General features: G+C 35.8%; 1 protein-coding gene across 2 annotated transcripts in view; it reads left to right on the forward strand.

The window, feature by feature from the left end:
- Positions 1–16,336, forward strand: part of ETNK1 (ethanolamine kinase 1) — a 54,528-nt gene that overhangs the window by 15,033 nt on the left and 23,159 nt on the right. For both annotated transcript variants that reach the window (XM_055571870.1, XM_055571864.1), the window contains exons 3-4: positions 10,480–10,620; positions 15,584–15,726. In XM_055571870.1, the coding sequence (XP_055427845.1) occupies positions 10,480–10,620; positions 15,584–15,726 (284 nt within the window). The remainder of the gene's footprint in view (positions 1–10,479; positions 10,621–15,583; positions 15,727–16,336) is intronic.

Here is a 16,336-nt window from a genome sequence, read left to right on the forward strand (position 1 = left end):
AGAAAAGCAAAATGGTTGTCTGAGGAGGCCTTACAAATAGCTGTGAAAAAAAGGCAAGCGAAAAGCAAAGGAGAAAAGGAAAGATATAAGCATCTGAATGCAGTGTTCCAAAGAATAGCAAGGAGGGATAAGAAAGCCTTCCTCAGCAATCAATGCAAAGAAATAGAGGAAAACAACAGAATGGGAAAGATTAGAGATCTCTTCAAGAAAATTAGATATACCAAGGGAACATTTCATGCAAAGATGGGCTCAATAAAGGACAGAAATGGTATGAACCTAACAGAAGCAGAAGATATTAAGAAAAGGTGGCAAGAATACACAGAAGAACTGTACAACAAAGATCTTCACAACCAGATAATCACGATGGTGTGATCACTCACACTCACTTAGAGCCGGACATCCTGGAATGTGAAGTCAAGTGGGCCTTAGAAAGCATCACTATGAACAAAGCTAGTGGAGGTGATGGAATTCCAATCCTGAAAGGTGATGCTGTGAAAGTGCTGCCCTCAATATGCCAGCAAATTTGGAACACTCAGCAGTGGCCACAGGACTGGAAAAGGTCAGTTTTCATTCCAATCCCAAAGAAAGGCAATGCCAAAAAATGCTCAAACTACTGCACAATTGCACTCATCTCACATGCTAGTAAAGTAATGCTCAAAATTCTCCAAGCCAGGCTTCAGCTATATGTGAACCGTGAACTTCCAGATGTTCAAGCTGATTTTAGAAAAGGCAGAGGAACCAGAGATCAAATTGCCAACATCCTCTGCATCGTCGAAAAAGCAAGAGAGTTCCAGAAAAACATCTATTTCTGCTTTATTGATTACGCCAAAGCCTTTGACTGTGTGGATCTGTGGAAAATTCTGAAAGAGATGGAAATACCAGACCACCTGACCTGCCTCTGGAGAAACCTATATGCAGGTCAGGAAGCAACAGTTAGAACTGGACATGGAACAACGGACAGGTTCCAAATAGGAAAAGGAGTACGTCAAGGCTGTATATTGTCACCCTGCTTATTTAACTTATAGGCAGAGTACATCATGAGAAATGCTGGGCTGGAGGAAGCACAAGCTGGAATCAAGATTGCGGGGAGAAATATCAGTAATCTCAGATATGCAGATGACACCACCCTTATGTCAGAAAGTGAAGAAGAACTAAAGAGCCTCTTGATGAAAGTGAAAGAAGAGAGTGAAAAAGTTGGCTTAAAGCTCAGCATTCAGAAAACCAAGATCATGGCATCCGGTCCCATCACTTCATGGGAAATAGATGGGGAAACAGTGGTAACAGTGGCTGACTTTATTTTTCTGGGCTCCAAAATCACTGCAGATGGTGATTGCAGCCATGAAATTAAAAGACGCTTACTCCTTGGAAGGAAAGTTATGACCAACCTAGATAGCATATTCAAAAGCAGAGACATTACTTTGCCAACAAAGGTTCGTCTAGTCAAGGCTATGGTTTTTCCAGTGGTCATGTATGGATGTGAGAATTGGACTGTGAAGAAGGCTGAGCACCGAAGAATTGATGCTTTTGAACTGTGGTGTTGGAGAAGATTCTTGAGAGTCCCTTGGACTGCAAGGAGATCCAACCAGTCCATTCTGAAGGAGATCAGCCCTGGGATTTCTTTGGAAGGAATGATGCTAAAGCTGAAACTCCAGTACTTTGGCCACCTCATGCTAAGAGTTGACTCATTGGAAAAGACTCTGATGCTGGGAGGGATTGGGGGCAGGAGAAGGGGACGACAGAGGATGAGATGGCTGGATGGCATCACTGACTGGATGGACGTGAGTCTGAGTAAACTCTGGGAGTTGGTGATGGACAGGGAGGCCTGGTGTGCTGCGAGCAACTGATCTGAGGGGAGGAAAAGTAATTCAAACAGTCATCTGGTTTTCTAGTAATACAGTCTGTGATAGACAGTAGCCTTGGGGGGAAAATAAGCTAAATAGTATACATAGAGGAGTAGAAAAGGTTTTAAAAAAAGTACAACTAATTTTCTGTGGTATAGTTGGGAAATAAGCAGTGTTTAACTAAGATGATATTTGAATTGGACCTTAAAGGTGATGCAGAACATGGAGGAGTCTGAGGGAGATGACAGGTAAAGATGAATTACATCATGCTAATACTTAACTAGTAATTCAGCCTATGCAAGTTTATCACGAACTTTTTTATTTGAATTTCTCTACAGCAGTCAAGTATTACAGAAACCTTTAATTATTATTATATTTTTTAAAATTCTAAGGTGTTTAGGAATTTTCTTACCTGGTATTTCTCTAAAATTTGCCTCTTGCTGGGAATACTGGCTAAAGTGTAATTAAAATCGCTCAGCAACAGACATACAGGGAGAAGTGCAGTTTAAAATGAGTTATTGCACATTTATCAATAAACATAACTAAAAATGCCAACTTCCAGTGCTGAGCATATTGTAGTGGAACCAGTAAACTATGGGTTGCAAATAGAATTGGTAATGTTCTCTTTTGGAAATCCGTAGGGCAATATATAGTAAGTTATAAAAGAAAGTCATATGGCTTGGTTGTGTGATAACAACTCATATTTGAATATAACAAAGGTACATTAGCACAAATAAATGTTATGTTATTATTGAATGTTGTCTAAAACATACAAAATGTCTGATGTAGGACTAAGAAAAAATCAGCTTATTAGTTGAACTGTGGCTACAATCAGGCAGTAATTTGTTTATGTAAAAAACTGAAAGGAGTGTTTAAAAAATCTCTTGGGAAGGTAGGATTGGGGATCTTTTTTTTCAATTTCAAAAAATGCCTGTTATTGTTACAGTTTTTAAAAAGCTTCCAAGAAAGGAGCAACTAGTGAATATTAGTGGGTATTTGAAGAAATTCTCTGCAGCCTTGAGGTTTTCAAACATTTGGCTTTATTGAGTATGGAATTTAAAGTAGCATTTGCCTTGATGTTAGTGCAGTAAAACCTTATCTTATTGAGACTACATAGAAGAAGGACCATCTGTGATAGTGAAAATAAGAAATCTTAATTTTTTATTACCTAATTGTTTTTCCTGTTATATAGAAAATTAGCTAATAGAAAATAATTGAATTGTTCTAATCAGGTCTCTTTAAGAACTGTATTCTTTTTTATGACCATTTATATTATTTAACATTTTTATTTTTAATTGTAATAAAATACATGTAACATAATTTGCCATCTTAATTTTAAGTATGCAGTTGTGTAGTGTTAAGTACATTCACATTGTTTTGCAAACACTCTCCACAATTCTTTCCTCTTGCAAAACTAAAATTGTATATACAAAAGCAACAACTTCCCATTCTCCCCTCCTGCCCCCTTGGCAGCCATACTACTTTTTGTCTGTATGAATTTGACTGCTCTGGATACCTTATATTAGTGTTACTTCTGTTTTTTTTGTGACTGGCTTATTTCACTTAGCTTAATGTCTTGATCCATGTTGTAGCATGTATCAGAGTTTCCTTCCTTTTTTTAAAGGCTGAATAATATTGCATTGTATGTGTAGGCTATGTTTTGTTTACTCACTAATTCATGGATGAACATTTGGGTTATTACTACTTTTTTTGCTGTTATGTATAATGTTCTTATGAACGTGGGTGAGCAAATGCTTTTTTAGACCCTGTTTTCAGTTCTTTAGGATATGTTATCAGAAGTAGAATTGCTCGATCATACAGTCATTCTATTTTTAATTTTTTTTGAACTGCCATACTGTTTTCCATAGCACCTATACCAGTTTACAGTCTCACCAGCAGTGCACAGGGTCCAGTTTTTCCAAGTCCTTGCTGACATTATTATTATTATTTTTTGATAGTAGCCATCCTGATTATAAGGAGATGGTATCTCATTGTGATTTTGATCTCTTTTTCCCTAATAGTTAGTCACATTTAGCATCTTTTCTTATGCCTGTTGGCCATATGTGTATCTTCTTGGGGGAAATGTCAGTTCATGTCCTCTTCCAGTTTTCTAATTGGATTATTTTTTGTTGTCAAGATGTAAGAGTACTTACATATTCTGAATATTAGCTCCATATCATATATATGACTTACAAATACTTTATTTAATTCTATGGGTTGCCTTTTCACTCTGTTGATTTTGGCCTTTAATGCACAGTTTTAAATTTTGATGTACGTGGATTGTTTTGTTGATCACTAACAACCTCTGCAATTGTTGGAAGAGGTCATCAAGGGGATGTGACCATCAGTTGACCCCCGGGGCTGTATTCACACAATAGGAGGTTCCTCACACCCCCATCTTGGAATGTGTACTCTGCTCACTGTTCCCCCAGTGGAAGCTATTTTCGAGGATAGAGCCTTGAGAGAATGGGGTGTTGTTGAGGCTATCTGGATGGCATACATTACCGAACCCCGTTAAGACTTCTATATAAACTTCTAAGATTCTGGCAGGCAGGTAGATCTATTTGTCCTGCAGCTACCCAAGACAAGCCTTATATGTAAGTTCTCTTGCTTAGTTAACCTGCCACCTACCTACCCGTCTGGGGAAAAAAGAAAAAATTGATGTATGTAGTCAGTTTGTTTGCTTTTACTTTTGTCATCTGTGCTACTGGTGTCATATCCAGGAAATTGTTAGCAAGTCCAGCGTCATGAAGCTTTTCTCCTGTATTTTCTTCTAAAAGTTTTATAGTTTTAGCTCTTACATTTAGATTTTTGACAGGTTAATTTTTATGATGATTTAAGGAGAGGATTAAGGAATTTCTGTCTTTTACATGTGGATATTCTGTTTTTCTAGCACCATCTGTTGAGAAAACTGTCCTTTGTCATTGAATAGTCTTGGCATCCTTATTGAAAATCATTTGCTCATAAACTGGGGGGTTTATTTTTGGGCTCTATTCCATTGGTCTGTGTGTCTGGTGATATGCCAGTACCACTCTGTTTTGATAACTATAGCTTTGTAATAAGTTTTGAAATCAGGAAATGTGAGACCTCTAACTTTATTCTTTTTTTCTTTAACTTGTTTTTATCTGTCTGGGTTTCCTTAAAATTACATTTGAATTTTAGGTTTTGATGTTTTTTTTTTTTCTGTTTAATGTAAAAAATGCTCTTAGGATTTTGGTAGTGATAGTATTGAATTTATAGATCATTTCGGCTAGTATTGACATTTTAGCAATTTTAAGTCTTCCAGTCCACAAACAGGGGATATATTTCCATTTAATTCTGTATTTAATTTTTTTCAGCAGCGTTTTGTATAGAAATTTTTTAACCTTGGATAAATTTATTTTTAAGCATTTTATTCTTTTTGATGCTATTGTAAATGTAGTTGTTTTGCTTAATCTCCTTTTTGAGGAGAATTTTGTTCATTGATAATGTAGAATTGCAACATATTTTATGTGTTGATTTTGTGTTCTGCAACTGTGTTGAATTCAGTTACAAGTGAAAAACCAAAAATTTTCCTAACAAAGCCATCCTTCACAAATTGCATGTTTTTTTTCAAGACCAATTTATCAAAAATTTCAGATGAGTATGGAACTTGTAAGTAGACTTATTTAATTTTTAAAATCTCTTAGCAAAGCCTGGTTTTTAAGTATGTAGTTGCTGTGCTTGCAGTTTACCTGTATTTGTTATTTCCATGAGGATATTTGTATAATAGATCTTCTTCCTTTCCTTGTTAATTTTGCTACAGAGAAGATAGACCAGTAGTTCTAAGACCTGTAGAAATTAGCTTGAATTCTAAATTTTGAGGGAAAAAAAAGACTTATTATACAAGTTATGTCTTGTCAAAGAACAGGCAGTGTTGCAAATGGATGGTCACTTTGTCTTTCTGTAGCTCTGCATTAATTTTGGCACAACTGGTATTATATGAGATTAAAAAAAAAATCCAGGATAGATTTTAATCCACCTGAGAATAACTCCAATAGTGGTAGAATCCTGTGGTAAGTTTCTAAATGTTCCCTGAATCTGTTACCAAGATGGTGATTCTTATTCATCAAGTATCTATTAAGTACCTCCTCTTAGTGCTGAGTGCTAAGAGAGAAGAAGAAGGCATGGTGTTTGCCTCTTGTAGGATAACCTAGTGATAGTATTGATCAGTAGCATTAATAAAGCAATCTCAACTACACTATTATTATTTGCTGCTATTTTTAAAAAATTACATAGGAAAATGCTATAAACATTTAAATAATATTCTGAATATGTTTTTACCTGTTATATAAGCATGATGTTATCATTTAATATTAACATTGTCCCTTATGTTATCAAATACTATTTTGACAGTGCACCTTTAGAAAGGACAAATATATCTATAATTTACTTTAGAAGATACTAATCATTAGCTCTTAAGTTTTGATATAGCTTTGTTTGAAAATACTAATTTTGCTCTTGTAGGTTGGTAATTAATAGTTTGTTTTCCATTTGAGTAGATATGTATCTCATTATGTAACAGTATTTTTAAAATTTCATATAAAATAATTTTTATAATTTCACTTGTAATTTCAGAAATTTACTCAAAGATGAAAATAGTTGCTGATTTTTGATAAAAATCAGTATCATTTGGAAAACTTTGCCTCTTTTAGTCCATAGATCATGTATATTTAATATTTCTATTATGACTAGTAGGAAATCGTTATGAGATGGGAAGTTAGTTTACAGGAGCCTTGTATATGAATATGAATGTGAAATTCCTATTGTCATTACTGAACTTAAGTCTCTAAACTGAGTGGATGTTTATGTAAATTTTTTTCTTTTATTCACAGACATCCCTTCTTAGATTTGAAGGAGAGATTTTAAGATTACACAAGTAATTTGGCTTTCCTTCTAAGAACCCAGAGACTCAGAGAAATGCATTGATTTGCTAATTCCGTGCAGTGTTACTGCAGTATACTGTAGTGGAAAGACCTTGGCCTTTGCATCACATAATCAGTTCAAATCCTGGCCCAGTTCCAGTTAGCCATCTTTCTGCCCCAAAAGTCAAGATTCTCACAATTAGTAGGTGCTTTTTCTCGTAGCAGCTGTTCAACAGATTCTGTTAACATGTAAGAGCCCTTTGGAGTTATGACCATTCTATTTACCGTAGAATTGTCATTTCAGTCACTCGTAGCTGAATAACTTGTATTTGGAGAACTTCTGAAACTACATTTTGTGGTTTTCAAATCAGAGTCTCATATAAACTCTGGGGTAAAACAATGAAAAATGACATTGTTATTTATTTTTAAAACAGCAAATAAAAATTTGTTGGTATTAAGTATCTATTCTAATATGTGACCCTTCTCCGGAATCATTGGTCTCATTTGTTGGGTAAACAGTTTTAGGTCATAATGTTCTGTTGATGTAGATTTCTCCTTGAGTTTTGTGTAACATGGATTACTTTTCTTCAGACCTCTTGTCCCAACTCCCTCTCTTAAAGTTTAAAACCAGTTTACGTATACATGTATGCACGTGTATATACATATATATGTGTGTTTATTTGCACTTTGTTTTAATTATCACTTGGTTTTTTAATGAAGTTTCTTAGTGCTTAAAGTGCTATATGTTTGTTTATAGCACTTTTATGGGCCTAGCTTTTTAATGCAAATACTGTATGAGAGATTGATAATAAAAATAGATTTTTTGTTCTGTATTCTTATAGAATATGTGGTCTTAAGACCATTCAGGCAATAATTATTGATAAAAAATGATTATTTGGTAATTTGAGAGGTATGAACCAAAACACACATACCTAAAAAGATCACGGATTTTAATATTTTGGTAATGCATTAGGATTCTTTTTTTTTTTCATCAAAATACGATTTATTCTTCTCATGGTTGCATACTTAGTTTTATTCTCAAATCAGCAAAGTTTTCCATCTTAGACAAGAATGCAGTGCCTTAAAGGCAAAAGATATTCTCAGATAAGATACCTTTTGCCTCTCCTTTTAAATAACTTCAGCATCTGTAGGTAGAATCATAACTTAATCATCAAAATAAAGGCCAAAATCAAGTATTACTCAGTTACAGTGAAACCTCATCATACTTATTTTTCAGAGTAGAAAACAGTAGAAGGAGAAAAATTTGAATGTCTCACAAGAAGAAAAATATTGAATGTGTCAGACATGACACTTGCAATGTCTTTAGGCCGAGGAACTGGCTGGATGCGATCTACATGTAATCTTTAAGCTTCAGAGTAACAATATTAGGAAGTTTCTCTTTAAAAATTTAGGTAGGTTAAAGAACAGCATTACAAATACTTTTTTACTCATTTTTAATTCGATAGTAAAATCCAGTAGTGCTCTGAAGACAAGAGAAACTGACCAATTTCTGTATCTGGGTACAGGAGAGAATCAATAGGGAAACAGTGAATTCAGTTACAGCATTGTGCATCAAAGACAGGTCTGTGAGGGCTATGTCCCGTAGACCTCATTTTGTTGCTTCAAGTGCTGTCAGACCAGTTACAATTTTCTGCTTCTTACAAGCATTGAGCATTACCCCCACTGTGAAATATTTTTCAGATCATCGAATATCAAAATAGATGTGATCAGCTGAATTATAATCATCTAAATGGAAAGATGAAGAATATTAGTCAATTGCTTGGTTCTTTAAAGCTATGTTCTTTCAAGCAAAGCATTGAATATTTCTTGTAGTAAAACTGGAACTCACTTGCAGTAATGTCTAAACACTTCTGAGCTGCATCAGGACTCTTATTGAGGACAATAATATGAAAATTCAGACTGGCTCAAAGAAGAAGGAATTTGTTGGTGTCTATATCTGAGAATACTAAGTTCAAGCATGGGTGGATCCAGGGGCTCTAATAGTGTCTGTCATGAGGAGTGTTGCTGTCTATTTTACTGTATGTTAGCTTTTTTTTCCTGGCAAACTTTTCCAAAGAGTGACAGTTACAATTACTAGCCGTTGCAGACTTATCTAATCAATTTGCACAGTGTGCGTGTGCGTGTGTGTGTGTGTGTGTGAGTGAGGGTGTGTTCCTCTTTTTCTGATGGCTTCACCCAAAGTCAGTAGCTTCCGTAGAAGTCTTGGGATCAAATCCTTTTAGCCTGGGCTTGGGTAATATACCCTGAACCAATCACTCTGACATGCAGGATGGAGTGCTCTGGGCAAGACTGTGTCATCTCTTCACTCCTGAAGTTAGTTGTGCAGCTGGGATAGGGGGTTAGGATGGAGATCAGCTCTGAAGGAACCACATGAACTAAAAGTGAGAGGGATGGAAGTTTTTCCAAAGGAAAATCAGGAATCTTATTAAAAACTAAGTAGATAAGAATATTCATAGTAGTGTGAAAACATAATAAAACTGTGTTATTTTATCACAGATTGGTGAGCTATAACTACAATACTAGATTCCGTGTGTGTTTAAAGTGATTTTTACGTATTCACGGCATCTGAGAAGCTTTTAAAATACCTTGATGCTGTGGCTGCACCCCAAACCATTTAATTTCTGGGGTAATACCCAGGCTTTTTGTTTTCTTTTTTTTTTTAAGTTTCCAAAGATCCATTTTAGTACATAGGCCAGCTAATGTTTGTTAACATAAGATATAGAAATTAAGTCATAGAACCTGTTAATCTGCCCACTTACCTCTTTACCTTAGTCTATTTTGCCCTTTAACCTCAGTGACTTCAAAAGCAGAATTGGAACATTAAGTCAGTACTTCTCAAGTTACACAGTGAATTGGAATCACCTGGAAATCTTGTTTAAAATGCAGAGTGCTAGGGCGTACCCCTAGAGTTTGTGATTCAGTAGATGCAGGGTAGAACTTCAGAAATTCCTTGGTGGTGCTGTATTGTAAGTCCTAGGACTTTACTTTGAGGGATGTTACATTAGATTGTAATGTTGAAGATTTGCCAGTTTTAAGTTCTTTTTTTGTAGATTATTGTTGTCACTTTTCTACCTACTGTTCTATGGACTGAATGTTAATTTAGTTCTTATTTCTATGTAGTATGCTTATTCCTCCATTAGCATATGCTGTACTAGGTTCTACAGATAAAAAGATAGTGTGGACATAAATACACACAGCTTCAAATTATTTTGTCATTATATCAAGATTGATTGACATCATAAAATCGTAACATTTGTTCAGAGAATTTGTTAACACCCCCCTTCAGAAATTAACTCATAAAACCTTTTTATCTGCCCATTTACCTTTTAGTCCTCTTTGCCCTTTAACTTCAGTGACTTCAAAGGCTCAAAATTAAAATGACTCAGTGTAATTTAAATGTATTGGTAATTAATGTCTAATATGTGCCTTGAAATCATTTATAGTTGTGTATTCTTCTGCTGGTTGCCGACATTGTAAAATCAAAATAGGCTGCCACTCAATCCCTTTGGACTATAATTGCTATATTAATTTTAGGTATTTCTTCCTACTTACGTTTTAAATGTTTACCTTTTCTAGTGAGAGTTGACTTGCCATATTATTTTGAATCTTATGTAAGGTAAAAAGAAATCATGTTATATGATAAAAGTATCCTAATTATTTTAGTTACCTTTGAGTAAATATGAACTGTATGGTGCATAACACTTTCCTTTTTATGCTGTTTTGTTTTTAAACAGGCTAATAGCTCGTCAGCTTGCTAAAATCCATGCTATTCATGCACACAATGGCTGGATTCCCAAATCTAACCTGTGGCTAAAGATGGGAAAATATTTCTCTCTCATTCCCACAGGATTTGCAGATGAAGACATTAATAAAAGGTAGAATTACTTTTTTCATTTGAAATTATGTTTTACATTGTTTTGCTACGTATATAGGGTTTCGAAGATAACTGTAAGGTGTGTAAAATCTGATTTTATCTCTTTGTATTTAAGTAAAATAAACATTAATTCATTTGACTCTGAGAAGACACTACAGAAATCTGCTTTCTTCCCCAGTCAGCTCAAAAAAAAAAAAAAAAAAATCAGTCCCTATAAAAGTGGGGAAGTGGGGAGCCAAGAAACAAATATAGAACATTTATTTGACAGTAAACATAATATAAAAGTTACTGTTATTGGGTATATTTTTTATAGTGCGAATTGACCATAGAGACCTTTTTAAAGCAATTCTTTCTGTCCAAAGGAAGGCTGCTTTGAATGGGCCTAGAGATCTACACTGGGGCAGTGTAGTCATATTGAAGTGTGAAAAGGTTTGGGTTGTCTTAGTTTATTGTGACTTTTAAAGTCTCATATAATGAGATTGAAAATTCTTTTACTGGAGTCTCAGATTTTGTAGGACTTCAGGTTCAGAGTAACTAAGATATTTCATTTCCTATAAAGATAAATGTGTAAATCAGAATTTAGAATCTAAATTATATAAACAAGTTTTTTTTCTTCCAGTTTTATTGAGATATAATTGACACACAGCGCTGAATAAGTTTAAGATATACAGCATAATGATTTGACTTTTATATGTTATGAAATTATTACTGCAATAAGTTTAGTGAACATCTGTCATAATAAAGACATAGGAAAAATTTTTTTTCCTTGTGATGAGAACTCTTAGGTTTTACTGTCTTAACAACTTTCGTGTATAACGTACAGCAATGTTAAGCGGGCCACGCTAACAACTTTCGTGTATAACGTACAGCAATGTTAAGCGGGCCACGCTGGCTCTCTGGTGGGCAGAACTGGGTCTGGGGTCGGTGGTTGTGGGGCTACAGATCCTCAGTCTAGTGTGGGCCTCTGGTGGACAGGGCCCAGGTCCTGGAACTTCCTGGGCCTAGAGCTGGTCTGCTGTTGGGTGGAGTCAGGTCCCAGGGTCTCCGGCTACAGGACCCTGAGGTTCCTCAGAATAGGTGTCAGGACCTCCAGTGGGCAGGGCTGGTTCAAGCACAGCTGGCTTTGGGGTCCAGGGTGTCCTGGAAGCTGGTATCAGCTTGCTGGTGGGTGGGGCAAGATCCCTGGATGGCTGTGGTAGGGGCCCAAGGTGTCCTAAAACTTTATCAGCTAGAGTGGGGCTGGGTCCTGGTGCCAGTGAGCTAGAGGGAGGATTCCATAGTGGGGCTTGCCAGGACCAGTGTCCTCTTGGTAGAGTGAGCTCCCAGAATGGCTGCTGCTAGTGCCTGTGAGCCCAGGGGGAGCTTCATTTGCTTCTTGCCTCTCCAGGAGGCTCTTGAGGATCAGCAGGTGGGTGTGACCCAGGCTCCTTTCAGATTACTGCTTCTGCCCTGGATCCCAGAGTATGTGGGATATTGTATGTGCCGTTTAAGAGTGGAGTCTCTGTTTCCCACAGCCCTCTGGTTCTCCTGAAAGTGTGCCCTTAAAAAGCCAAGTGTTCTAGGAGCCAGCCTTCCCAGTGTAGGATTCCTGGGCTAGGGAGCCAGATATGGAGCTTGTCTTCTCTCCATGTGGAGAACCTCTGCAATTGTAATTATTATTATCCTCCCATTTGTGGGTTGCCCACCCAGGGGTGTGGGTCTTCACTGTACTGCATCTCTGCACCTTCTACTTGTCTTACTGTGGCTTCTCCATTCTACCTTTGAAAAATCTTTTGTGCTAGTCTTCTGGTCTTTCTCCTCATTAGTATCTCTGTCGGTAGTTGTAATTTTGATGTGCCTGCTGGAGCAGGTGAGCTCAGTCTTCCTACTTAACCATCTTGAATGCTCCTAACAAAGAGAGCGCAGTCCTGCTGGGACCCTCTGAAATAGTCTGTGACACATGCCTCAGAAACTACACCGAGCATGTTTTTCCATAATGTTATTAATACTAGTACAGAAATTGCAAATCTTGCTTTGTTTTTATATCTAAAATGTACATGAAGACTTCCGCTTTTGTATTCAGGAAGTCTTTAAGAATGACAGAGGTAAGCAGGACCTGTGGATTTTTTTTTCTTGTTTCGTTTTATTTTTTATAATTCATTAGGAAAAAATTAAAGTTGATTATTTCAAAAGATTAGTTTGACTCACTGTGTGTGTGCTTTGTTTGCGCACAGTTTGTCAGACTCTGAAAGGACAGGGATATTATACCCTGTAAACTGGGGTAGACAGACATCCGAAAGTGTGTCCATGGTGCTGGATACTCAGACAGTGATCACATAAAAACAAAAAGAATCCACCTTCGAAATAACAATTTTATTGAAAGATTTCAGGAAAAAAATCACTTTAAAATAATGAAGCTGGCAGTGGTTCAGTGTTGAGAGGCAGTATGATATTGTATGGATTAAGAGTACAAGACTCTGGAGCCAGACTGCCTGGGATCAAATCTCAGTTCTGCTGTGTAACCCTGGACAAGGTACCTGTTTCCTTTTCTGTAAAATGGAAATAACAAGGGTAAGATGTTTACGTTTTAGGGATTTTGTGAGGATTGAGTCAGTATATACACATATCTTAGAACAGTGCTTGTACATTTAAGTGCTAAATAAATGTTAGCTGCTATTTTAAAAATTATTATTCAGAGGTTACTTTAAATTCTTGAGGTTAGTGATAAATCTGGAGATGCCCTATGGTAGATAATGAAAGATCCTTGCCCCAGTAGAAAACACACAACTAAAGTATTAAAAATAGTTAATATTAAAAATATTTTTCATATTTCCTTTCATTCCTTTTTGTCTGTACATGATTGTGATTATGTTAATAATCCTTTCAGTCCTATTATTTCCATTCAACTCGGTACTTTTAAAATAAATTCTTCAATAATTACACCATTTTAAAAAGCGCATATACGGATCTCTGTTGGAAGCTATGTGTAGAAGAGAATGCAGCAGTTGGGAGAACAGTGAATAGGCAGATTCATTAAAGTAAACTGTGATACAGACTGTTTATTGTATTGTAAAATGAAAGGGGTCATCTGAGAGACTGTATAGAGAAAGAATGAAGAGAACTTGTCTTGAAGTTTTAGGGAAGAAGAGGAGGAACAGCAATTTTGTAAGCCTGATGGTGCTATTGAGGAATTAATAGCAGCACACTATTTTTGTTCCATTGTATTTTTATTATTACAAATATGGCACAATAAATAGTACAGAAAAGAGTACAGAATAAAAAGCCATAATCGCCAATCCTTCTTGTCAAACTAACTCTCATCCTTCCCAGTCTAACTACTGAGGCAATTCTCTGTAAAGATGAATATTCTATGATATCGTTATCATATGATAGTATCATAATGTTTATATGATTGATGATTATCATATAATAATGAGTTGATTTGTCAGCAATAGATAATATCTGCATGTGTGTGCAAAGTCACTTCACTCATGTCTATCTCTGCGACCCCGTAGACTGTAGCCTCCTCTATCCATGGGATTCTCCAGGCAAGAATACTGGAGTGGGTTGCCATTTCTTCCTCCAGGAGATCTTCCCAAGTCTCCTGCACCTCTTGCACTGCAGGTGGATTCTTTACTGCTGAGCCACCTGGAAGCCCAAATATATCTGTTGACTTTCAAATGTGACTTTAACTAATTTATTCTACATTCACCCTTCCAAGCTTGAGATAGATGTTTTAGTTCTTTAATAGGCTGTCTTTGTGACTTTAAATACTTAAACTTCTTTTTATTAAACTATGTGTCTTGGTTTCTCCCATCTGTAAAATGGAGATAAATATAAAACATTGAGAAGAATAGTGTTAGTAAATGTCAGCTGTTAGACATGTATATTCTTCCCTCGCACTGTTTTGTACTGATACACTTTTTACTTTTATGCCGTGCATTTTAGGTGTCTTGTTCAGTTGCTTTTTATTCATACTAAAGTTGTTTATCATGGATTTTCTTTATTCTAATCTTAGAATAATTGGCCTGTTTTAATTCAGAAGTCTACATTTAAATGGAAAGAACTTATTAAAAATAGATTTTTTGTTATGTGTTGAAATACTGAATTACTATGTCGTACACCAGGAAGTAACAATATTGTAGGTCATTTATATTTCAAAAACAAACAGACTAACTCAGACAAAAAGAGATCAGATCTGTGATTACCAAAGGTGGGATGTGGGGAAGGGGGAATTGGATGAAAGTAGGCAAAAAGTTCAAACTTACAGATATGAAATAAATAAGCACTGCTGCTGCTGCTGCTAAGTTGCTTCAGTCGTGTCCGACTCTGTGCGACCCCATAGACGGCAGCCCACCAGGCTCCCCTGTCCCTGGGATTCTCCAGGCAAGAACACTGGAGTGGGTTGCCATTTCCTTCTCCAGTGCATGAAAGTGAAAAGTGAAAGTGAAGTCCATCAGTCGTGTCCGACTCTAGCGACCGCATGGACTGAGCCCACCAGGCCCCTCCGTCCATGGGATTTTCCAGGCAAGAGTACTGGAGTGGGGTGCCATTGCCTTCTCTGAAATAAGCACTAGGGATGTAATATACAACATGGTAAAGTAACATTGCTGTGTTATATATGAAAGTTGTTATATTGTTATAACAACTTTTGTTATATTGTTACATTGTTATATATGAAAGTTGTTAAGAACATGAGTTCCTTAAGAGAAAAATATTTCTTTTTATTTTGTATCCGTATGAGATGATGGATACTTAACTAACCTTATTGTAGTAATCATTTCATTATGTATGTAAGTCAAATTTAATTTTGTACACCTTGTATAATGCTGTGTGTGTCAGTTATATCTTAAAACTGAAAGGAAAAAATTCAAGTTATATATGACCAAAAAGAAAAAAAAGGTTTTATTCCTTAGGGAAACTTAAAAAAACATGTTGTCATAAACAAGATGTAACTTTTTTTTTTTTTTTTTTTAAACTGAAAGGTTCTTAAGTGATATCCCAAGCTCTCAGATTCTTCAGGAAGAAATGACTTGGATGAAGAAGATTCTTTCCAACCTGGGCTCACCTGTTGTGCTTTGCCATAATGACCTGTTGTGTAAGAATATAATCTACAATGAGAAACAAGGTAGGTATCTGACTTTAGCAGTAAGTAAAGTTTTTTTTTCTTTGTGTTTATAACAGTCCTTTGATCTTTGTATCAATCAATAAATTTAATTCAAATGTAAGGGTTAAAAACATGTATGAAGACTGAAGTGTTTTCTTTTGGTTACAAAGTCATGGTAACTGTGCTATATTAGGAATATTCTGCATAGTTGTATAAAATATGTTTCTTAGAATTGGTTTATTAGAAATAGTTTTTGGTTTCTGTTAGAGTTTTAAGTGAAAAATGATGACATGACTGTTTATAAATTTAATTGTAAATATTTGATAATTCGTGGTTTGAAAATGCACCTGCTTGTAATGAGGGTTATTGAAAAACCAACTTGACATTGCACTGTTTTATAAATATAGAAATATTCTGAGTGTTGGTGGGGGACAGAGTATTAAACACAAATGTATCCAGGTTTCCTATTACCTGTTTATTTTACTGACTTGTTAGATATTTTGATGCTAAGGAAATAAGCCACAGATGGAGGAAATTTTATTTTGTAGTTGCTGAAATTTTATCTACTGAAGTAATAATCAAGACACTTTAGTAAATTGTCTTAACATTTTTTGAGGAGGACAGTGATACT

Source organism: Bubalus kerabau, chromosome 1 (genome assembly GCF_029407905.1).
Source record: "Bubalus kerabau isolate K-KA32 ecotype Philippines breed swamp buffalo chromosome 1, PCC_UOA_SB_1v2, whole genome shotgun sequence".
NCBI lineage: Eukaryota > Metazoa > Chordata > Mammalia > Artiodactyla > Bovidae > Bubalus > Bubalus kerabau.